The 25,331-nt window shown below is 32.7% G+C and overlaps 1 protein-coding gene and 2 long non-coding RNA genes across 12 annotated transcripts in view; 2 read left to right on the forward strand and 1 right to left on the reverse strand.

The window, feature by feature from the left end:
• Positions 1–25,331, forward strand: part of LOC145730334 (uncharacterized) — a 318,043-nt gene that overhangs the window by 24,520 nt on the left and 268,192 nt on the right. The window lies entirely within an intron of this gene.
• Positions 1–25,331, reverse strand: part of dlg1 (MAGUK family member discs large 1) — a 269,680-nt gene that overhangs the window by 3,235 nt on the left and 241,114 nt on the right. For 7 of the 10 annotated variants that reach the window (XM_081981489.1, XM_081981485.1, XM_081981490.1 and 4 more), the window contains 7 exons: positions 24,992–25,042; positions 24,147–24,188; positions 23,721–23,807; positions 6,698–6,847; positions 6,471–6,643; positions 3,809–3,918; positions 3,662–3,753 (listed from right to left, as the gene is read on the reverse strand). In XM_081981489.1, coding sequence (XP_081837615.1) covers positions 3,662–3,753; positions 3,809–3,918; positions 6,471–6,643; positions 6,698–6,847; positions 23,721–23,807; positions 24,147–24,188; positions 24,992–25,042 — 705 coding nt within the window. The remainder of the gene's footprint in view (positions 1–3,661; positions 3,754–3,808; positions 3,919–6,470; positions 6,644–6,697; positions 6,848–23,720; positions 23,808–24,146; positions 24,189–24,991; positions 25,043–25,331) is intronic. The other 3 variants (XM_081981486.1, XM_081981487.1, XM_081981488.1) reach the window with 3 other exon arrangements.
• On the forward strand, positions 1,395–1,760 carry LOC145730333 (uncharacterized). Its single transcript, XR_014178589.1, has 2 exons — positions 1,395–1,535; positions 1,587–1,760. It is a non-coding gene; the product is annotated as an uncharacterized LOC145730333 (long non-coding RNA).

The raw sequence follows: 25,331 nt of genomic DNA on the forward strand, positions 1-25,331 counted from the left end.
TTTCTTATGATTTCTGCTATTTAAATCATACCGCCAACTGGCCAATAACATTCCATTACTATTGCCAACCTAATTTATAATCGCTTTTCCTAGTTTTTAAATAAAGTTCCGATGGAATAAAAGAAATCGGCAAAATTTGGTTTATGCAAAATATCTAGTGACCCATAAACTCTTACAAACAACGAAAAACGGTTTTGAATTGCTCTTCTAAAATTGCAATTCTTACCCAATTTAACGGACTTTGTTACAGACATACATACAGGGTGTCATGATTGTTTATTAAAATATCAAAGTGAAACAAAAACATTCATTCAGCTTGGTTTTTTGCTAATGTCTACCGTTTTCGCAAAAATTTATCTAACTTTATTATTTTAAGTTGAGAAGACAGTTGGCTATAACTTTAAAAAAAAGTCCATTTTATTCAGTTTATTACAATAAGAGTATGGATCTTAAAAATTTCTGAGATATTACACTTTTTTGTTTTTATTCACATTGGCTTTGACCCAGGTTTTGAAATCAGCTGTCAAAAGTGAAGTTTATTTATTTCTTGTTTCTATAACACTTGAATGTTTAAAATTACTGCGTTTTTAACTTTTGTGTCAAAGGTTCAATTTTTTTTCTTTATTTTCTACCGTTAATTTAAAAATTAGTTCTTTAGTCGTTAGTTACTTTAATGTGGGCAATAACACTGAAAAAGTAATTCGTATTTGGGTCATTTCCATCTGTTACTCATTGCAAGTTAACTTCATATTTCAGTTATTTATAGGAATGAGTATAGACATCGTAGTAAATGTTTAAAAATAGAATTTTTTAAGTTATATTCGATTATGAGTTCTATTTAAAATAAGAAAGATATGTCACTTATTGAAAAAACGAAAGGTATCAGCAAAAAATTAATCACGCCGCTGGAATCACGTTGAAAAAGTGCCACTTCGATAATTTCTTAAACAAAAAAAGTTGTTTTTCTGCCATTAATATTTTTTCAAAAATCGAGCTCTAGACCTGTATACGAGTTTTTTCCTATCTAGCCGGGAAATGGGGTCTTCCTGTCAAAACACAGTAAATCCGGAAGTTTGAATAAAAAAATTATATTATAATATTTTTGTAGTAAAAAAACTAATGGATTAATAATATACTTAAATCGTAAGAAATAAAGACTGCCGTGCAATTCACTTTTAAATAAAATATAAAATACTTAATATTTTATCGAATAATGAACAGGTATAATATTTTATGAGTGAGTTCCAGGTACTCTTTGTTCAGTGACTTCTGACTCTTGCGTCACATCCTTTATCTCATTTCATTAGATAAAGATCGACAAAAAATATGTGTATACCTATATTATAACATCATACTACCAGCTATTGTCAGTTTGACGGTTCAATAATTAATGTCAGGTTATTCTGACGTTTTTATCAGTTTTGTGACTAAATAACGCGAGTCGTCTCAAATAGTGTTCAAAATGCCTTTCCGATATAGTAAAAAGGAACAAATTGTTATTTCACAACTTATAGACTATTTCCAGGAGAAATTAGGTGGAAAAACATTATTACCGCTAAACACGGTCTACAATGTAAGTTTTTCAGATGCTTTATGCATTTCTAAATCTACCGTCGAAAAGATCAGCTTGAATGGTGTGCAAAAAGATGAAACGTTTAAAAAAAAACAAGCGAAGCCATTGTGCAATCCAGGGGAAGATCCCTATCTAATACCCACGAGCATATAATTAGAACAAAAATTTACAATATAGCTTAGCATCAAATTGTTTTTCCTTAAGGAATGGCTATAATACAGGGTGTTACAAATTCGAAGCATTAGCATTGCTATCTCAGAAACTATAGTTGATAGAACTTTAGTTAAATTGCGGCAAAGTTGCGCATTTTATTGCTAAATAAGTTGATTGAAAAAAATTAAAACATTTTCAAATAGTCAAATTTCTATTTTATTTTTTTACCACTTTATTATTAATTATTTTGGAAAATCAATGGCACCTTTTGGACGCACTTTTTTATGCTCTTCAAGAAAATAGTTTTAGTTTTCAGCCTCGACGTTTCGTTTTTTAGATACCATAATCAACTTCGAATTTTTAAATACGGACCTGGACTTTTTATTTTGTTTTTAATTAGCTACAGACCTTCCGAAACTAATTATGTGACAATTTAGTTTTATATGGTTTAATAATTAGGTTTTGCTCTTTTTAACACTAAAAATAAAGTTTAAGTGGTTTCATCAAAACTCAACCAACCTCTAATTCAAACATGTGACTATACCTGAAAAATAAATAATAGTTAGCCAAACAAATTTTTTTTAATAAAATTTCAAATGAAAATGATATGAAAAGTACCACAAGAAACTCTCTTTCTTTTTCGAAGGAGCTATGAACCTAATTATTAAATTATATCAAACTAAATTATTTACGCATTATGACAACATATCAATTTTAATTGCTTAATTTATTTAAAAAACCTAAAGTACCAAGTACGTAATACACTAGGTATATTTTTTGACAAGTGTGACACATCATTAATTTCGGAATGCCTGTAGCTACTAAAAAACGAAAAAAAAAAAGTTTAGGTCCGTATTTGAAAAAATGAAGTTGATGATGGTATCTAAAAAACGAAACGTCGGAGCTGAAAACTAAAACTATATATTTTACTACTTTTTCGCTTTTTGTCGGATGTTGATGTAATAAAGGTTTTTTAACAAATTATTTATCAATAAAATGCGCAACTTTGCCTCCATTTAACTAAAGCTCTATCAACTATAGTTTCTGAGATAGCAATGCTAATGCATCGAACTTGTAACACCTTGTATAGCCCTATTCTACAGATAAAACATTTGACATAAGTAGATAACACGCATTTTTTTATACTGTTATCTGGGGAATAAAATTTATATCAAGAATAGCCTTACACCAAGAATATCTCCTAATAGAAAACGGGTGGTAAGTAGTTTTGTATTTTACACCAATCAAAATTCCAGATTTAGGCTATTGCTGTAAGTACAACACCAACTTAACATATAATTTATTGTAGCCCTTGCTTTAAATTGTAACCTAAAATTATAATCATTTTGACAATTAATCAATATCACATTTAATCACGGACATACGTTTTTTGCTGGTGATTGTGACGCAAGAGTCAGAAGTCGCTGAACAGAGAGTACCGACATTATCATGACTTTTAGTTTTTACTCGAAAACACAATGCTGCCCTGTAACCAAAAATAGCAACAAACCTCCTTCTACCTAAATTAAATGAGGAATTCAGAACTGATGTGCATTTTATGAAAAATTAGTGGCGTACCGTTTTGTTCAGTAAAAATGTCCTATAACATGGCTGTATGGAATAGTGCCACTAATAAAATAAAAAAACACTCTTTTATTGCAAAACGGGCCTTGAACTAAATAAAAATTATAACTTAGAGCAGTTTGTTTACACCCTGTATGTAAGTCACGAAACAAATTTGAATCGTAGTATACATGGCCACAGTACAGCTTTACTATACTACATTAAAGACACTAATCTTAACCACCTATATAACGAAGAACAAATTGTCTTATTTAAAAATATGGTATCCCCTTAAGTTTTCTTCAAAGAGTACTTAAACTATTTTCGATTAATGTAGTTGTATTAAAAACTAAAGATATAATATAAACTTACCAGTAAAGTACTCGCCAAATTCTTGTTCAGTTTTCAAAGCCCTCTCGTACGTTTTTTTGGCCTGTTCTTCCGTCATTCTCTTGTTCATTTCCCTACAGATTATTCACAATTTGAGTTCAACTCTCTGCTAACTTGAATCCTACTTACATGATTGATTCCACAGATTTCGGTTTAATAAACACAGCGATAGGATACAACTGGGCCACCTGTAGTCGTTTAATAGCATTTCCGCTCACGTCTAAGATACAGTGTTTTCCCTAAAACAACAAATTAGTCACCAAAATATGATAAATTCAAATAAGCTAAAAAAAGTTAATAACGATAATCGAGTTGGGACGGTGGGACCCCCGAGTGGAAAAGTCGATTCCTAAAAGTTTAGGGGGACTTTTCCTGTACGGTGCACTTCCACGAGACGGAAAGGGTGAAACTCTATGAAGAGACCGTGTGGATGTGACAGTGAGGGTTATATTTTCCACGAGGAATGACTATATCTTTTCTCGGATCAAGCCCTTAAGCGATTTTTTAGACTTTTTGTAGCTGTTTGGGGCTCTGGGACACAAGCCCGACTTTCTGAGCCGCTTACGTATCAAGCTGGAGAAATATCCTAGTTGGTGGAGCCAATAAAACCAGTTTAAAAAAAAATAATAACGATAATTTTAACATTCCATTCATAATCATTTTATAATAAACTGCGCGCCACTTCAACCGAGACAATGATTTTTTTGGGTCATTTTTAAAACCTTACCATATCTAAACCAAACGACAGATTTTGATGCGGTTTGGACTATCATTGAGCTTAATTTATTGGCTTTTGTTTGATGGAAAAAACTCTAACTTAAATGCACCGCCACTGTACTAGACAGAATAGAAAAGAAGCGGGTGCAAAAAAGTTAATTTTTCAATTAGTCCCCAATTGATCAATAATTTTTTTGGGCTTGTTTTAACATAAGGATGTGTTGTTTAGGTCAATATCTCGGGACGTTTTTGGCCGTTCCCCAATTAACATCCTGTGACTCGATTTATCCAAAAAATGCGACATAGCAGTGCTCAATCTCGAATTAAGGCAGTAGCTTTGAACTGACATTTTAAGTCAACTGCCTTGACGAATAGAACCATACAGGGTGTTTAGATACAGTCAAAGTGGAAGTACAACTTATGCAAAACAATTTCAAGTTTCACTCATTGTCGCTGGACAACCTGTAAGGTCTTACCAAATATGGGGCTTGCCCTGAAAAGTACTCAAATTATGTAACAGATAATGTTGAACATACAACGGCATTTGAATTATAGATACAAAACGCCGTTAATTAAGAAACGCTCAAAAACGTCCCCAGGTAATACCTTAGACAACAAGTTACTATGTGAGAGAAAGGTTTAAAATATTTATGAGTAAAGTGACTGTAATTTAATACTTTTCTTTTTTTGCACAAGTTCTTGTCCCACTTTGATTGTCTTTAGCCACCCTGTATGGTCTTATTGATCATGGGGTTGCTTTAAAAATTATCTAACAGATAATATTGGAATTACACCCAACTAAAATGACACATAAAAAGCTGCTGCCATAACTTAATTCGAGCTTGAGCACTGTAATGTCGTCTTTTTCGGATAAATCAATATTTCTTGAGACATGGGACGTTAATTGAAAAACGCCCAAAAACTTCCCGAGATATTGTCCTAAATAACATTTCCTTATGTTAAAACAAAACCAAAAAAAAAAAATCGGTCAATTGGGGAATACTTGAAAATTTCACTTTTTTGCACGCACTTCTTTCACACCCTGTATAAGGCAGTTAGAGTGCATTAAAGCAAAAGTTTTCTACATCAGTAAAAAGCCAATAAACCAAACCCAATGACAGTCCAAACCGCATTAAAATCTGTGGATTCGTTTCAAAATGGCGAGGTTTTAAAAATGACCCAAAAAGATCACTGTCCCGGTTGACGTGGCGAGCAGTTTAGTTGTAGAAACAATTTACTAAACACGTAAAATGTTTATGCCGTAGACATTAATTGTCATTTTGTGAAAAATCTTGGAGAATTTGATGAAACGTAATAATTTTTTAGTCATATCTACCATAAATAATGGGGTCTTCTCCCATGATGGGAATTTAATACTTTATCCTTTATATTTGGTTCTAGGTTTAATTTAGAGTCAGAAAGTATTGTATGGTTTCGCATTTAATGACCATTTAAACATTTTAAAAAGTCGATTCAAAATTGAAATCTATTAAAATTATGATTGGCTATGCCCACTACACCGTCAATTCGCCAATAACTAATCAAATGTTGTACAAGCCGCCAACTACCTAAACTTTTGACCTTTATGATTTCAATTTCAATTCGACACCGCTATTCGCTACGAGGAACCATTAAATGATTTGCACACAAAACTTGAAACCTTTTAATAATTATGATTATTCTTAACTTACAAATTTACGAATCATACAAAAACGTTTTTCGAAAACAAGTTAGGTTTGTACCTAATTACGTTAGTGGCATACAATAATCTTTCTAATAAACCTTTAAGAGCATTCAAAGCATCATGTGACAATAAAATTGCTTGCTTTATGTAAGTCACGTGCTTTTGCTCCGGCTCTGTAAAACACCGATCAAAAACGCATTTGAAGAAACCGTAGACGAAACAGATGTTGCCATATTTCTCCTATTTTAATTATTTTTAGTTTTCTGACAAAAAAAACGTAATACCATTTTTTCTGTTAAACAAAGCTACAACAAAATCAAGGGCTTGTGTCAACCGACCAATGTTAACTTTCGTTATAAGAAAATTACATAAAAAAATACTGTTACTCACTTTTTCGGCCACTTCCCTCACAGATGACACAGAAGTGCCGTAAAGGTTATCATTATATTGTCCAGCTTCAATAAACAGATGGTTCTGTATATCTTTCTCCATTTGCTCCCTGGAAGCCACGAAATGGTAATCTCTTCCGTCAACTTCGTATTCGCGCTTTGGCCTTGTCGTATCTGGAAAACATCTAATTTATTTATTTTATTTAAAAAAATATGACGGACACTTACGTGGTACACAACTACCAAATTTGTCAGGAAACTCGGAAATCAGATCGTCGTTAATTCTGTCCTTTAGAGGACCCAAAATGATTACAGGTCTGGTATATTTGATCTGCATTTGCTGTACAGGCTCATAGGATAACACATTCTCCTCATTACCTGAAATGTTTAGTTTTGAGTATATACAGAGTGGCCTAGGTGTTATTAGCCACTATTGCTGTATTAAAGCGAGTATTCAGAAAAAAAGTTGTATTTGATTGTGTTCGCTTGATATATTGACATCTCGTCTATATCAAAACGAACGAATCAAGTTTGCAGCTTGTTATTTTGAATACGCGCTTTAATAAAACGTAAAAGTGACAAGTTCGGCTAAATAAAATCAGACAAACATTTGGGAATATAAACAACACCAAAAACTAAGAGTTGTAAAAAAAGTTTCTCTTAGAAAAAATGTTTCTTGTGTCTCGTAATTTTTATACTTGCTAAAGCTAAAACACAACAAACGCAACTTATAATTATCTTACAATAAAATAGTATTTTTAGTTTTTGAGATTTTAACACTAACTGCATAGTTTTTGAATACGCATTTATTATTGTGTATCGGGCACTTTGCCTTACTTTTGTAGTATTCTTCGTTTAAAAAAAATCTTTGGCCAAACCTTAAAGAAAAAATTATAGGTAACGTGATTTTCTACCAAAACCATAGAGAGCCTCTTTGCTCTTAAAAACTTCGACAAAGTGATATTTGAAGACAAAATGTCTGCAAATCTTGCAGTCTAGTAAAAATATTAAATAACAAATATACGGGCTGTTTCAGAGTACGTACTACATCTTGTAGGTCATGTAGAAAATGTAAAATTTAGCAGAAAATGTTCTATAGACAAATATCGTCAAAGCCTTAGTTTTCGAGATACAGGGTGTTAAAGTTCTGCGAAAAAAACAACATCACTACGAACTACAAAGTTGTCGCTGATAAGGGCAAACTACAGATGGACAATTAAGTAACTATTAAAAACAAATTGGATGACCTTAACTTTGGTCAATGCCAAATTGACATATTCCTTTATTTCTAAAGTTAGCTATTTGTGTTGTTATATTGTCAGATAATTTAGAAACCGTGCAAAATGTACTTCAATTGGACAAAATATGCAGTAATTTGGTTCAGACGTTTACTACATATAAAAATCTTGCATCTCAAAAACTACAACTCCAACGACATTTGACTAAGGAACATGTTCTACTCATCATTGCTTTTCTTACATGTCCTATATTTATATAATTTATAATACGTATTCTGAAACACCCTGTATATTATTTTATTTTTACTCTTTCTTACCGAGATTTTGAAACAAAATGGAACCACTGCGCAAGTTTTTCATCGAACTAACCAATGTTGCAATCAAAAAAACCTTATAAAAGCCCTTATAATCTTGATTTGTCATCAAGTCATCAAAAATGTGTATAAAAACCTTTTAACTTGAATAATCAGTGATTTTGGCCATACAGTGCGTTTTTTTTAACGCGCAACATAGGATTTTACGTGTTAAATTTTTAAGCCCATGTTAGACCATTTTATTTTGGAACTGCAAGTCTATAACTTGACGGGTATGTCTTTAGTACCCTGAAGCTTAAGTAAGTCTACCAATTTGGTCTAAAAAGTGATTAAAAACTGGAAAAATAGCTATTTATGTAACCAGTTACGAAAAGATCGATTTTGTGTAACGAATGAATGTTTGTAGGGCGAGCGCAGCGAGGTCCTACAATTTGAATGAGTTACACAATAAGACATTTTCGAAACGTGTTGCATACATAATTTTTTTTAATTTTGACCAAAAAGCGGTAAAAACCATCTTTTAAAGTGATTTAACACAAATATTCACTTTCCTAGCACCTCGTATAAACAGTGACAACGACATGTTATGATGGATGTCGCCCATATGTTTCTACGGAAATGCATAAAAACAGGGAGTGATGAAATGAACCTTTCATAACTAGTTACATATGTACACTGTTACACTGTTACATATGTAACTAGTTACATATGTGATATTAGTGATACTTTATGTAACTAGTTACATAAAGTAAAACGTTTTGTCACTCTAATCAGTTTTGAAAAGTGTCACTTTATATGCCAAAATTAGAAAAAATCACTTTTTTTCGAAAAGATTTTATCGTTTCATACTCCCTGTATGCATTGTTGTTCCTTGTTTTCGATACTGGCAGGGCAGGTAGCAGGTAAAGTGACATATTTTGACTGCACCACGATCCGACATCTTTTGAACGTCAAAAGGGCATTTTATGATTGTTTGGAATACTGTTTGGCTTCAAACGGAGGTCACTTTGAACAATTCACTTATAAAAATACTTCTTTTGTTCTTAACTTTCTTGATATAAAAATGATCACCCTGTTTTACTTTCTACACCAAATTTTACCTGCTACCTGCCGTGCCAGTATCAAAAACAACAAAGAACAACAATGCATACAGGGAGTATGAAACGATAAAACCTATTCGAAAAAATATGATTTTTTGCAAGCTTTTTGACACTTTTTAGGCCGAATTGGTAAACTTACTAAAGCTTCAGGGTACGAAATAACCACCCGTCAAGTTTTATACTTGTAGTTCCAAAGTAACATGGTCTAACATGGGCTTAAAAATTTAACACGTGAAATCCTATGTTGCGCGTTAAAAAAAACGCACTGTATAATTCTTCCTAGTTCCTTGGAAAAGTAACATATTGGGAGTGTTGCACTATTTTAAATGTTTTATGTTTTGTTTAAGTGTTTTGACGCTACTGATGAAAAAATCACAGAACCACTACCCAAGTTTGTTCTTTTTTAATATGCCAAAAATTTTTGAACCCCTAATAAGACGAGTATTTGACAACAAACGTCAAATAGGCACTGAAGACAAATAATGGTCAACATTCGGATGTTTCTAAAAGTAAGCATGAAATCGTTGTTTGGCTGCTAGAGAGCGTCAAGTTCGAAATAGTATTAAGACAGTTTATTTGAAACAAGTTGAAATTTGCAGGATGGTTAGAACCTTCTTCTTAGAAAGGCTTGATATTATCATCTAGACTGTTTTGTCGTAAATCTGGTAGTTCCATGGAAAGGATCGAAAGAGTGGAAAACTTCGAACATTTAAAGATTTAGAATGGGATTCTTCTTCTTTTTCTTGTACCGTCTCCTAACGGAGGTTGGCTTTCAACATAACCATTGAAAACCATTCTCTGAGGTTTCTCAATGATAAAGTTCTATCATTACGTCTTACATTTTTCCCTCCATAATACTTTGCAGCAATTGATATTTTGAACCTCTAATAATGTGTGCAAAATATTCGAGTTTTTTTTTCTTTAACGTTTTATAAATCCTGTCTTTTCTTTGTTCTTCTACGCAGCAATTCGACATTTGTAACTCCGTCGACCCGCTACATCTGCAACATGCTACGATAGCACCACCTTTCAAACGCAACACGCAACCAGTTTGTTTGTTTGTTGTTTTGGTGCTTCATCATCATATCATTTATTTCTTGTAACTGCTCAGCAGTTTTATTCAGTGCCTAAATATTTACTTTTACTTTGTTTTTATGATAACCATATACCTTGTTTTCTTCACACAAAAACTCATATTGAGTCCATAATATTACGTTTACTAAAGAGATTTTATTGTTTGCAGCAGATTCTCCAAATCTTCAATGCTGTCTGTCATCCCATATCGTCGGCATATCTAGAATTGTTAAATTGCTGACCATTCACTCTTATTCCCTCGTTTCCTTCTACAAGAGTTTTCCCAAAGATTGTGACACTGTAAACATTGAAAAGAGAGAAGACAAAATAAACTCTTGCCGAACACCACGCTGTACTTCTATTAAAGATCAATATTTTTTCTTCATCAGTTTTTCGTGTGGAACTCTATCAGACGTTTGACTCGGATTTAGACTTCTTCAAAAAAATGTTAAATTTTTAAAGCTAAATCAAAGGAATTCCCAACATGATAAAGCAATCCTAGATATCAAAAAATAGGAAAAAATTCCCTTCAAACATAAAAAATATAAATTTCAGTCCAAAAACAAAAATGTTGGATTTAGTGACTTTTCCTTACTTCTATCAGAAGTTAACGTGTGTGTGTATGTAAGTGTGTCGTGTAGTTAACTGTTAAATTGACATCGCCGCAAAATGCAAATAGTAACGCCCTTCAAAGTCAAGTAAGACAAATTGTACAAATTTACTATTCAAACTTGACTTATTCTCCATTATAAAGTTGTGGTACCTTTCAGTTTGATCTTAAATAATTGGTTATTTGAAGAGTCCAAATTTCTATTGAGAGTGAAATTATAGTACATACTTGTGCTATTTTGCGAAATAGAGATGTGTTTACATATAAATATAAAAAAACTTTTTTCGCAACGTTTAGTTTTCAGTTTATTAACAAGACAAGGTACCAAATTTGTTGTATTGTTTTTTCCTTCCAATACCACAGACAATAAACCAGATTTGGCAACAACGTCTCAAGAACTTAACTTATCAACTTTGACTATTTTTTATAATATAACCGAACTTGTAACTTTTACAGTTTAAAAGGTAGTAATAGAGACTTGACTGCTTTGGTTGATAGTTTACTGTCTGAAAAATCACAAAACTTAACAATATCTACAGAGTTGCAAAAACCAATACTGTATCTAAAATGAATTCGAGTATACAATAAAAATTCTAACTTCAAAAATTTAACTATAAAAAAAGCTATACAGCCTGTCCAGGAGAACCCTGGACATAGGAGATTAAATGGGATATCAATTTTTATTTATTTTGCGCCTGTACAGTACGGTTCATTTAATGGAAAAACTCTTTAGATAAAAATTGTAGAGCACATTTTCGGCTATCAACATCTAATTTTTTCAGTATTGTAGGTTTGACCATTCAGCCGCAAAACGGCTCTAAAATTCGGAATTTTAAAACTTTGCGACAAGCGGTCCTTAATAAAAATTTACCTGCTAATCAAAACAAGTTTATTTAGTGATAATTTTGAGTTACTACCCTCATAATGCAAAAAAAATTAAACGAAAACATTTATAACCTCATTCAATGTCCTTACATAACTTATGTACTTTGTAGTTAAGTTCTTTAAGAAAACACTGGTTTTGCTTGCAAATATTTAATGAGGACGACTGAATCTCCTATCTTCAAGCCTCTTCATAACACTTCAAACGATTTAAAGTGATGAAAACAGTGGACAACAAAGCCCGGCAGGTCTTTGAAGATAATTTGCTTTACTGTTCAGGGACAACCAGACAACCACAAAGAGGCCAAATACTTCCTTCAAAAGTGATGTGATTTAACTTTATGGACTATCATCAGTGAGGCTCTTTATCAGTCTTGTAACTGAAACTTAAAGAGATTCAGTGTTTGATATCTGACTTAAGACTCATAATTTGATCTGACTGTGAAGTGTGAAGAATCTTAATCATATTGGCTATAAAACCTCTGAGAAATCCTTTTTAGGAACAGAATATATATTTACACCGTCAAATTATCAGTAGGGTGGCAAAAGTTTTTGTATATGAGCTGTCCTATTATAGGTTTGTTAAAAAAAATGTACAGGGTTATTGATTGAATTTAGACCACCCCCATACAAGTTTTATTTTTAGTTTTAGAAGAAAACTAACTGCTAGTATTTAAATTTTAAGATGTGCCAGTTATATTTTTCTCGGCAATAAGACAACCTTGCAGCTAATAGTTTTATCTTTTACAGATTATTTCACTTTTAAACTCTATATTTTTACAGAAATTTGGGTTTCTGAAATGTTTTATCCTTAAAAACTCTATGATGGTTTTTTGCAATGTTTTATCCTAAAAAACTGTACGTTTTTAAATTGCTGTAACCGTAGGTTTGCTGTCCCCTTGTATAGAATGACAGCTAGCTGATAAGTCTACTTAACAAGGTATGCTTCTTTCTAAAATTATGACATTAGAATAGGACAGCTCATGTAGATAGATCAATTGAAAAGTTGGTTTTTCGATTATACCAACAAATATACAAAAACTTTTGCCGCCCTACTGATAATTTGACTGTGTGTCTATATTCTGTTCCTAGAAGGGGTTTCTCAAAGGTTTTATAGCCAGTATGATTAAGATTCTCACACTTCACAGTCAGATCAAATTTTGAGATTTAAGTCAGATATCAACACTGAATCTCTTTAAGTTTTAGTTACAAGACTGATGAAGACCCTCACTGATGATAGTCCATGAAGTTAAGCACATTGAAGTTAAATCATATCACTTTTGAAGGAAGTATTTGGCCTCTTTGTGGTTGTCTGGTTGTACCTGTTCAAAGATCTGCAGGACTTTGTTGTCCACTGTTTTCATCACTTTAAATCATTTCTAAAAGAACTTAGCTACAAAGTAAACAAGTTAGGTATAGACATTGAATGAGGTTATAAATGCAACGTACCAGATTTTTGGGCTATGGCTACTGATAAAGTATCTTTATCACGTTTTCGTTTTATTTTCTTTGCATTATGAGGGTAGTAACTCAAAATTATTACTAAATAAACTAGTTTTGAATGTTTTGATTATAGAATGACGGACCGCCAGTCATTATGATTTTGAAAGGTTGGTAGCACTGCGGCAGGAGAATTTTCCTTAACGACCGATTGGCGCAAAATTTTAAATTTCCGAATTTTAGAGCCGTTTTGCGTCTTAATGATCAAAATTACGTTGATAGCCAAAAATGTGCCCTACAACTTTTATCTAAAGCGTTTTTCCATTAAATAAACCGTACAGGCGCGAAAAAAATAAAAACTGATTTCCCATGTTAATCTCCTATGTCCAGGGTTCTCTTGGACACCTGGTATAATATCTGTTCAGCTATGTTGATATACATAAAAATACACTAGACGAGATGCGATGGCAGTGTGGTAACACGGCGTAAAATTAAAAAATGCAAATACGCAAATCAAAAATAAAAATTATATGGTATACGGGGTGGCCTATCGGTTGAGAATGATCAGATTATACACAAGGTATTGTGAAATGAGATGCTAATTCATCACCTTATGAGATATCAAGTTGAAATCCTAGAGCGCTAAAAGCGCATAGACAAGATGGATAAATTCACATATGTCCATACGAATTCAATGGTAAGTAGAGAGAGAACCATTGCGAAGCAATGTTGTTGTAAATTTTCGTCTCTCTTCTTACAATTGAATTCGTATGTTTAATTTTGATTTTTCCATACTTGTACTATAATACTGTAATGAAACGAGACTGTTGTGAAATCCCCCAAACTAGTAGAGTAAAAAAAGTGTTCGTATTGTACATTTTTTACTAAACTGAAAATATTTATAATTCACTGGGTGTTTTATTAGTAAAGAAGGTTGTCAATAATTAGTGGAAAATAAATGTTAACAAGAGAAAACAGTGGAAATACTTTTGAAATCCCGTTGCTTGAGGGCGTAATTTATACAGGGTGTCCAGTAAAAACACGATAAATTGAAAGTGCCCCTAAGAATATGTCACAGTTTTTGAGTGTCCTAATTTGTATTCCTATCCTATTTTATTAATATGACATTCAAAGTTTTTACGTATGAAGTTTGCTTCTTTATTTGTCACTTTTAAAACAGTTACCTCATAACCTATCGATAGCATTGTTACGTCATTATATTTTTGTTTGATTTTCTTCATATACAGCTTTAAATAAATCAATAAATTATTAATATTTAGACCTTTTGGACACCCCATATATTATCACTACTAGAGTTAGCTTCTCAAGTTCGGCCAGCCGTAAACCAATATTTAAACCAATTACATAATATAAATTAAGGAATATGTCCTCATGTAACATACACCATATAATATACACTATGGACCAGATATGGAACCACAGTAAAGAATAGAGTTTGCAAAATGTAACTACCAAGTAATACGTTATTTTAAATGTAGTACTCTGTATATCGTTTCCTTTTTGGATTCTACGTTGAATTTCAGAGATATTTCAAGTATGATATTATATACCCAACAACTGAATTCGATTTGGAGATATTTAGTATTTCATGTGAAAAAATTTCGGTTTTATTGAAGTTTGTTCGAAAATCAACAATGCAATTTCCACTTGATTACCGCGACAATTGCACTCTTAAGTGAAAATTGCATCCTTCTGATGATCATATTGTTCAAATCATAGCTACTGTGTAACAAATTGGCGGCACATTTAATTAAATCTGTCAATTAAAACTAAAAGAGCTTATATTATAGAATTGACAGTATATTTTTAATCAGGATATAGTGCACAAAATACGTTTGGTGCATGTAAAATTTTAAAAAATCTTGCATTCAGACTTGTTGCCCTAAAGAAACAGCTTTCATGCACTTTATGGTTATTTTCCTAAAAACCTGCCCGATACGAAAGAGAAAACTTTGTCAAAACCATAAAATTCATTCAAGCTGTTTCTAGGGCAACCTTCACCATACATGATTTTCGGCAATAATTTTTGTGGTAAACGTAACAAAACGTAGTTAATCCAATTTTGAAATATCCGAATATCAGTCACAGTTGTCAAAATCCAAAAACTTGACCAAATCTACAATAAAATTGAAAAATTTTGCAGAAAAAACTAAAAGTAAAAAATAGGTAATATAATACATTTGAGATAGCAAACACTTTTTGTAGACACCTAAAATCTATTTGCCCACAAAGTATGTCACATTACCAATTAGAATTACCAATTTTTTTGAAAATATATCAAATTTACTAACATGTAACATGTGCTTGACATTCCTCATATATCTAGAGTTCGACTTAGGATCCAACAAAGGAACAATAAACAAAACTTTTCAAGTAAATTATAGAAGTTTATGTCTACTCTGATCTTGAAATTGTTGTGGTTTCCAATTATGTAAAGTAGTTCAATGTCATCCAAATTGTGTATGTATATTTCTATATAATTAAGTTAAAATTATAAATTTAAAAACTTAATAACATATTACGCGAGATTGATTAGATCGTACTAGGCCGAAACCGAACTTGAGATTCCAACTATAGGAAACATCTACAATCTAAACTATTAATGCAGTATTGGAAAATGTATCGATCCAAAACGACCTAGAAACTCTCTAAAGTAGGCAAAATATCTCTAAGAACATTCATTGGAAAAATAATACATTTCAAACAATGTGAAAATTTCGGGGAATAAAAACGAACTTGGATTGTGTTAATGAAGGTTAGTGTTATTTTGCTAAAAAGTCGTCAAACCCTATACAAACTTACATGAATATTATGAAAGACTTGTCATTATCCAAGATATAATAGCAATCAGTTTGAAGCACTAGACTTTACACAGGGTGTCCCATAAATACGCCAACAAACTTTCAGAGATGCGATAGAGACGACATGTTTTACTCATTGTCCACAATTGTTTCGTTTCTGAGCTTGTGTTGAAATTTAAGATAAAAAGTGTAAGACAATTTATTCCTACGTATTGGAGACTTTGTGTGGATACATTACAGTGCCTACAAAATTCCAAGGGCATTAAAATTTCAGGGACGCTTACGTTTTAATGTTTTTTTTCCCTTGCAATACTATTTTGGTTCCTGAAATTTGAACATTCTGTAGCTCAGACAAATGAGTATAAGGTAAAAAATATTTGTTTTGACGTCCTCTAGCGCTACTTTATGGAACACCCTATATATCTAATATTGGTTATGAGTGTCTCAGATTTTATGTGACAGCTATATTATACTAGTTCTTTAGAAAAACTAGAAGATTGTTTTGTTGTCATCACAGAAAGTATGCATCTTACGTCAAAATTCAAACAAAATGAGGATAACGCCGAAAAACTTGGCAAGGTTGCGTTAGAACTAAATACTACTGAAATCCTCTCAAAAATAGACAGAAGCCTTTACAAGTGTCCTAAACCTTTACTAATATTTTTTTTTAAATTGCCAGAGACCTCTAAATAGCATTTAGAACTTCTTTAAAATTGAAAGAAGTTTCTAAATACCACTAGAAACCTTTCAAAGATTGCCAAACAACTTTCTTAAAAACATTCCAAGATGTTTTCAAAATTGTCAGAGGTTTTTCAAAACTATTTGAGAATAATAAGACTTTTAAAAATAAGGTTGCCAGAAGCATAGCAATGACATTCCGCTATATAAATCTGACAACACTGCTATTGCTACGAACTCAAATTAGTTTTCATGCGAATATTGGTGTAATAACGTTTATGCTTTTGTCTACCAATTTTGTTTGAATTTTGGTACAGTTTTAAAATTTGATTTTAGTCAAAATTTATTCCAATGTCCCAGAAAAAAAAGCAAAGATAAGATTTTGGAATACCACGTTTGGTTAGCCAAATCATTAAGATCTTCACTTTAATATTTCTATTCAAATTAAACATTTTAAAATAAACTTATAAGATACAACTTTACAGTATTCGATGGTGGCAAACAACAAAATTTTCACAAACAACCTGTATATTGGTCGCCACATAGAATCAGGGACATTCTGTATAATAAAGATTTTGTTCTTAAATAAAATGGAATTATGGTCCTTTTCATGAGCAGTGATGCGAAAGCACAATGACTGTTTTTATTAGGCTTCCATATACAGTGCGTTTTTTTTAACGCGCAACATAGGATTTTACGTGTTAAATTTTTAAGCCCATGTTAGACCATGTTATTTTGGAACTACAAGTATAAAACTTGACGGGTGTGTCTTTAGTACCCTGAAGCTTAAGTAAGTCTACCAATTTGGTGTTTTTGATACTGGCAGGGCAGGTAGCAGGTGAAGTTACTTATTTTGACTGCATCACGACCCGACATCTTTTAAACGTCAAAAGGGCATTTTATGATTGTTTGGAATATACTGTTTGGCTTCAAACGGAGGTCAATTTGAACAATTCACCTATAAAAATACTTCTTTTGTTCTTAACTTTCTTGATATAAAGTTAATGATCACCCTGTTTTACTTTCTACGCCAAATTTTACCTGCTACCTGCCCTGCCAGTATCAAAAACAACAAAGAACAACAATGCATACAGGGAGTATGAAACGATAAAACCTTTTCGAAAAAAGATGATTTTTTGCAAGTTTTTTAACACTTTTTAGGCCGAATTGGTAAATTTACGTAAGCTTCAGGGTACGAAATAGCCACCCGTCAAGTTTTATACTTGTAGTTCCAAAATAACATGGTCTAACATGGGCTTAAAAATTTAACACGTGAAATCCTATGTTGCGCGTTAAAAAAAACGCACTGTATATAATCCCTCATTATCATCAGCACCAATAAAAATCACCCTGTACAAAAAATATATTCCAAATATGTGTCTGTAGGACTCGCGGTATACATGGTGTTCCAAATCGAATGTGTGCCATCTTTTCAAATCAATCAAAATAAATATTTCTTGTAAACTAAGTCAAATAAGAACAATACTTGATAAAAAAAATTGAACTCTCTTGTGAAAACCTTAGTTAAAACTAATGTATAGCAAAATCCAACACAATCATTTTTTGAAAAAAAAAAAAAATCGAAAAATTTTAGATTACGTCACAGAGGAAAATCGTCGTTAAGATCCATGTTAATGTTACGCTCGTGTTTCCAACAATATGTATACAGGGTGCCACAAATTCGTGTGTACAGAGTGTCCGTATTTAGTGTGTTTTGACAGGAAAACAGGAAGACAGGAAAAACTAGTATACATAAAAACGCAGTAATTTTAAACATTCAAGTGTTGTCGTAGAAACAAGAAAAAAATAAACGTCACTTTTGACAGCTGAATTCAAAACCTGAGCCAACTTGAGTTGAAAATCTCAGTTATTTTAAAGATTAACTATAGACATACTTTCATTGTAGTCTTCTTCTTCTTTTAGCAGCCCTTTTGCATCCACTCCTGGACATAGGCCTCACCTTGCTGCTTCCATTCGGATCGGTTCATTGCCATCTGGTGCCATTTTCTTCCCGCTATTTCTTTTATATCGTCGATCCATCGTTTCTGTGCACGACCAGCACTTTTTTGTTGCCTTGGACGCCACTGTACTATACGTCTTGTCCATCTGTCATTGTCTTGTCGTGCCACATGCCCCACCTAACGCCATTTCTGACGTGCGATGTGCTCTATAACATCGTCGACTGTTGTTCTTTATTAATTTCCTTGTTCTGTATATGATCCCTTAGGCTTACCCCCAACATAGTCCTTTCGATTGCTCGTTGTGTTGTTCTTAGTCGATTCACGCTTTTAACTGCGAGAGTCATTGTTTCCATACCATAAGTCAAGAACGGCAAAACACATGTGTTAAAAACCATCTTTTTTAGGTTGATAGGAAGTGTTGGATTTCTTAATGTTGTTCCCAACTTTCCTACAGCAGCCCATGTTAGTCGAATACACCTTGTTATTTCGGCTGTTTGATTTTCTTTACCCAGTGTTATGGTGTGTCCTAAAAATATGTATTCGTTGACTTTCTCTATTTGCTGTCCTTCTAAGTGTACGTCGCCGGGATCTGGAGTCAACAGTTTAGTTTTATCGATGTTCCTGTTTAAACCGATTTTTCCCGACTCTCTCTGTAAGTCTGATAACATTTCGATAAGTTCTTCCTTCGTACTGCCGATTAAAACTATGTCGTCGGCGAAGCCTAAATTGCTCAGATATCCACCATCCACGCGCAGGCCCTTTTTATCCCAATCTAGTATTCTGAATACGTCCTCCAATACAAGGGTAAATAACTTAGAGGATATTGTGTCTCCTTGTCGGACGCCTCTGTTAATTGGTATTCGATTGGTTGTTACACCTTCTTGCACTTTAACTGTGATGGTCGCCTCTTTGCATATTATGTTTTAAGTAGATTAGTGTACCTTGAGTCTATTCGAGCATTATTCAGCCCTCGGATTATTGCCCAAAGCTCAACAGAATCAAAAGCCTTGTTAAAATCTATAAAAGCGAGATGGAGCGGCGTATTGTACCCGTTACACTTTTCTATAAGAGTCCGTAGCGTTTGAAAATGCTCTGCTATGTCCCTTGCAAAAACCAGCCTGATCACTCGACTAATATTCATCTAGTTTGCGCGTAAGCCTGTTTGTAAGGATCTTAGTAAGGATGGGGCAATAAGCTTATTGGGCGAAAGTTGCTGAGATTTAATTTGTCTCTCTTTTTGTGTAACAAGATGACTTGGGCATTGTGCCATGTTCTTGGAATATTACCGATATGAAGACATTTGTTCATTAAGATTTTCATGGATTCCATTGTGGTTTTATCATTTCACTAGTGATTTTATCTTCACCAGGAGCTCGACCATTTTTTGGCTTCCTCAATTTCGGTGGAGTTTATGTCAGGGATTTCTTCTCGTTCATGATCTTACATTGAGCGTTCTTTGGTTCCGGTGCAATTGATGAATATAGGTCTTTACAATATTCTTCGATTATATTTACTATCTCGTCACTTTCGTATTTTACTTCGCCGTCTTTGTTCTTCATTTGATAAATGCGTGCTTGTCCATTTTTATTAAGTGATTTCAGCATTCTCAGATTTGTATTGTTTTTTTGTTGTTGTGATCCCTTATACTCCTTTCAACTTTTGACGTTAAGTTCTCTATAGTTAGGGTCACTTCTATGTGTGTTTCTTCTTATATTCATGAGATATCTTGTTTCTTTTTTAATCTTACTGCATTTTGGATTTTCCCCCGAACAGATCTGTTTTGTCGCTGTCTGCATGCTGTTTCTTATTTTTTGTTCCAACTCATCCAGGTTCATTTCGGTAATCTGGGCAATAGGGAGTTTGCTTTTAATGTTCCTTTGATAGGTGTCGACATTTTGTTGAAGCTCCAGAATTGTTGGAAATCTTTTTTGATGGATTAGTTTATTCCTTTCCGTTCCAAGGTTAATTTTGATTTTTGTCCTTACCAGTCTATGGTCACTGCCTATATTGAATCTATGTAATGCTGAAACGTCGGTTATTATGTCCCTTTTATTCGTTATTATAAAGTCAATTTCGTTTTTCGTTTTTGAGTCTGGGCTTCTCCATATCCATCTTCGGTTAGCTGGCTTTTTGAAAATAAGTTTATGCAGAAAATATTTTCTGTTTGTGCATCAACTGTCATTTTAATCAACTGTCATTTTAATTTAAAATAATAAAGTTAGGTACATTTTTGAGAAAACAAAAGACATTAGCGAAAAACTAGTTTGTAAAACATTAGTTTGTAAAAGTTTATGGGTCACTAGATATTTTGCATAAACCAAATCTTGTATATCTACTAGTTTTTTCCTATCTAGCCGGTAAATGGGGTTTTCTTGTCAAAACCCTCTAAATCCGGAACACCCTGTGTATGGGGATCTTGAAAACCGTAAAGAATACAAAGTTAGTTAAACTATGGCAAAATTACGCAATTTGGAGATTAATAATATGCCGTCTTAAAATCTGAAAAATTACGATTACATCCGGATTTAAGGCAGGGACACATTGTTCTGACGCGACGCCATGCCACGCGACGTGACGCGACGTCATAAGGATCTGCACCGTGTATTTTTATGTACGTGTGCATACTGTTCTGACGCGATACTACCCCACGCCACGCGATGCCCCGCAACGTGATACAAATCTGAACTTGTCTGATTTTCGTCACATCGAGTCGTGTAACGTAGCGTGGATTCTGGAAGTGTGCAAGAGATCAACACGTGTTGGTAATAAAATCGAGGTGATGGCGGCAAAAATTGATGAAATTATGTTAATTGAAATGGTCCGACAATGAATGCAAATTCGCAAACTGGTCCTTGTTCATTCGGAAATACATATGAAATCGGTCTCTATTATCATTCATTTCGAGAAGCTCTATTAACGTGTGATATTCTCCATGAAAATAACGTGTCAAATTTATTGGATGTATCCAATGTTTTCGTCTTTTTCTTTCTTCTAATACTAATAAACCTGCCACTGCTTCTATTTCTTGATCCCACTCATCAGAGGAACTGCTGCTTGCCATGATTTTTGAATGTTTTTGGTAATGTAGCTTAGCGTGGTATGAACTCGTATGTGCACACACAGTTCATCTGACGCATCACGTCGAGTGGCGTAGCGTGGTGTCGTGTCAGAACAATGTGTCCCTGCCTTTATTCTAAATAACCGAAATATTGGAAATTAGTTTTTAATTTTTGGTTGAGTTAACTGATTTATTTTCAGACACTTTACTATTGCCACTTTTCCTCCTTTACAAAGCGGCAATCTCATATTTGAGATCCGACGTTTCGGTTTTTGGTTACCATCATCAACTTTCATTTTTCTTATGGCAGCAAATCAATGAAATACCAAAAAATCAGATATCAGTTACGTAATGTAGTAAAGCGTAAAAACATAGGCGTAACATTAACTCGTACAAACAACGATTTTAAAATATGACAACACAAAAATACAAAAACGAGTCTGAAAACCAATTAATAACGAACAATAAGCATCAGAAAACGGTTAGACATTGAGACAAATAGGTCATAGCCCTGTGTGCTTTACTCCGTATAATTTTAGGGCTGGTTACTGACCGAGGCTCAGGATATACAGTGTCCCGTTGCAAGAACATAATTTTTAGAGCGCCAAAAATATAATGCTATAATAAATGAATAAATAACATAACAGTTCACACCTGAACCATCAATAAGACAGTTCAGTTTTTAATTCCAGTTGATCTTTTTTGTATAAGCGAGTGATTTGATGTCAGGATGCTAGAATAAAACACTTGTTACCACCTAAATAAAAATGTGTTTCTAAAATTATTATTCCAACTACCAAATGCAGTGGATTGAGATGCAATAAATTTGTAAAGCATTTTTCTATGCGCTGTATAACTATGAATAACTAATATTTGGCTCTGATTCTAGAAGAAACAACCATTTTTTTATCAAATTCTGTCCAGGCTTGTTGAAACATAGCATGTCGAAAATTACCAAAAATTTTAGCGCTTTGTTAAGAATATACAGGTTGTCTAATTTTCATACAAAAATATTAATTGCTTTAAAACGGCAGATATTTTAACGAAATGTAGACATTAAGTGTAATGTATATAAATCATGTTTTGCAGTGGCATTGTCTTTTCAGAAAGGACCCATTCAATTTGGATGGAAAAAGTTTACTTGACATTTTTTCGGAGAACACGCCTATTCTCAGTAAAAAATTCAAAATCATGTACCTAGTCAATCAAAAATTACATATTTTGCTAGACGAGCAAAGCAGTTAATCAGGTGTCTGAAAATCTATTTACCAAAGAATTTATGTTTAAGAAACGCATGTGTTGTTGACGCTTGTTTCAATTTTCAAATAAATTTTGGTAAAAATTTTTACGCTGCTTGTTATTCAATTCGATTAAATGGAATATGTTTTGAATAAAACTCTGTCAATTTTTATTTTTTACTTAAAAACTATGCATTTTACAGAAATACTACAGGAAACCTTTTTTTCACCACTGATTCGTATTTTATAAAAACACGGTGCCTTTTTTCCTTTTAAAATTTTCAATTACATGCTTGTAAGGATATTACTGACAGAGCTTTTACGTCATAAAGCGTGTCTCTGCAATATTGCTGTTTCTAAAGTCAAATTACTGCATAACAACTATTTTTTAAATAAAAACTGTCGTATTGTTTCACCTCCCTACAATACAGCGGACAGAAGAAGAAATATTTCGATGTTATTTCCGGACACCGTGTATACAAAACGTGCTTTTTCGATAACAGTTAACGTCGTCAAAATTTCGTTAACAGTTGATGATTTTATATCCAAACTTTGACACCCCGTGTTTTAAAGTATAGCAAAATAACACTATTTTGCACGCTGTTAAAATTATGTTTAGCAGTTCGGGACATCTTGTATAAATAAAACAAACAAAAATCCACTAAAGATGTGTTAATTGCGTGATTTTGGTTGTCAAAAATGTTAATATGGGATGTTCGGCTAGGCAACAGAAATGGACTTAATGGAATCGAAAATAAACGCAAGAGAACTAGTGCAAATCTCAAAGGGATAATCGGCTCAATGGGCCGCGCATGCATCACAACACTAAAACTTACTAAAGTCGTCAATATTGTCAGTATTCTCCAGATAAATGAGAGTAATTTCTTCCATGTAAGGGAGCTCAACCCGATATAATATCTCACCTGTACTAGGAAACACAGAAAGAAGCAAAAAAAAGGAAATAAAAAAATAACGGGTGTACCAAAAAATCCTGATTAAGAAAGCTTTCTCACTTACATGTTTGTGTCTCAAGACAAATAACTATCGATTGATATACATAGAATAGTTTAGGCAATTTAGTGATGTCTGCTACATTTAACTAAAATGTTTTAATTTAATATCACAGCTCTCTTGACCATAATTTTTTTGCTATACCCTTTTATAATACATAAGTAAATACTCAAAAGTCATTGCCCGACTTTAAGAAATATTGTGTTATAGCCTTAATTATACAACATATTAAATAAAAAAATATACTTTACCTTCGTTATTAGCGTCTTCTTGAGTGTAGCATAGCATGAACGCTGCAAAAAAAAAATAATTGTATTAAAAAATGCGTGACATGTCATAATACACTTTCAAAGTGGGTTAAATATAAGAATGCAGTGACGTTTTGGAGAAATAAAGTTCTATTTTTTTTACCTTACCAAATATAGTTATTCTGTTTTATTAAAGTATGTGGTACAAGGAGATTGTTTATATTTTACTCAATAGCTAACTCTGCTAATTTTGATCTGACATCATAGTTTAAATTAGCAAAGTTGCAGTAATTTTTCTGAATCGCCAGAATATGTCACATATTTTTTTACACAGGTTTTGATTATTTTAGATGGAACACCCTGTATTTAATTTGCTCAATAGGAAGATCTACTTTTTTCTGATTTTAAATATATAGGGTGTTCGATGCAATATCCTAACTGTCGAATGACGTCTCATTCGTTTTGGCAGACTGACACATATCACTGACAAAGTTGTTTGTGATTTTTGTGTAGGCTTTATTTTCTCTTCTTAATACTGGTTTACTATAAATAATTTTGAAATTTCAAGAAAGACATTCAATCCACTTTCCTATGGATTCTGCTAACATTAGAAAACTTTGTAATATTCCAATCGTACTTTTGACGTCACTGTCATTTTATCTTTGACCGACTTAACGTAAATTTTGCTGTAAGTAAAAATTTTTTTATTAACAAACTAATAGTTAGTATTATATCAAAGCATTAATACGATAGTGAAGTACTGAGAAATTAGTAAAAAAAGTCAGTACTTCAATCCGTATTATAAACAGTTAAGGGTTTAGTGACGAAAGTATATACAAGATACTTACTGGAGGCGGTTTTTTCACTACCATTAGAATGTAGGTCAGACAAAGGTGCTTCTAAAGGTAAAACAAAACGGTACAAATAAAAAGAAAAATGGAAAAAATATAACAAAATATACAGGGCTTTCATTTCAGGCCAAACCATCGTAGATATAATATAATATAGGATATATAGATAAAAAATTAAACGTTTCTGTATGTATAAATAAAGATTCAAGAAAAAAATCATCCATTTCAATTAAAAGGGATAAGCTTTTCTTAATTTTATTTTTCTTTTAAAACACTATATTATTTGTTTAATATACTAAAACAGTATGTACACAAGTCTTTTTATTCGTGAATTGCC

This window comes from Ips typographus, linkage group LG6 (genome assembly GCF_016097725.1).
Source record: "Ips typographus isolate SLU linkage group LG6, UJ_Ityp_2.0, whole genome shotgun sequence".
Taxonomy (NCBI): Eukaryota; Metazoa; Arthropoda; class Insecta; order Coleoptera; family Curculionidae; genus Ips; species Ips typographus.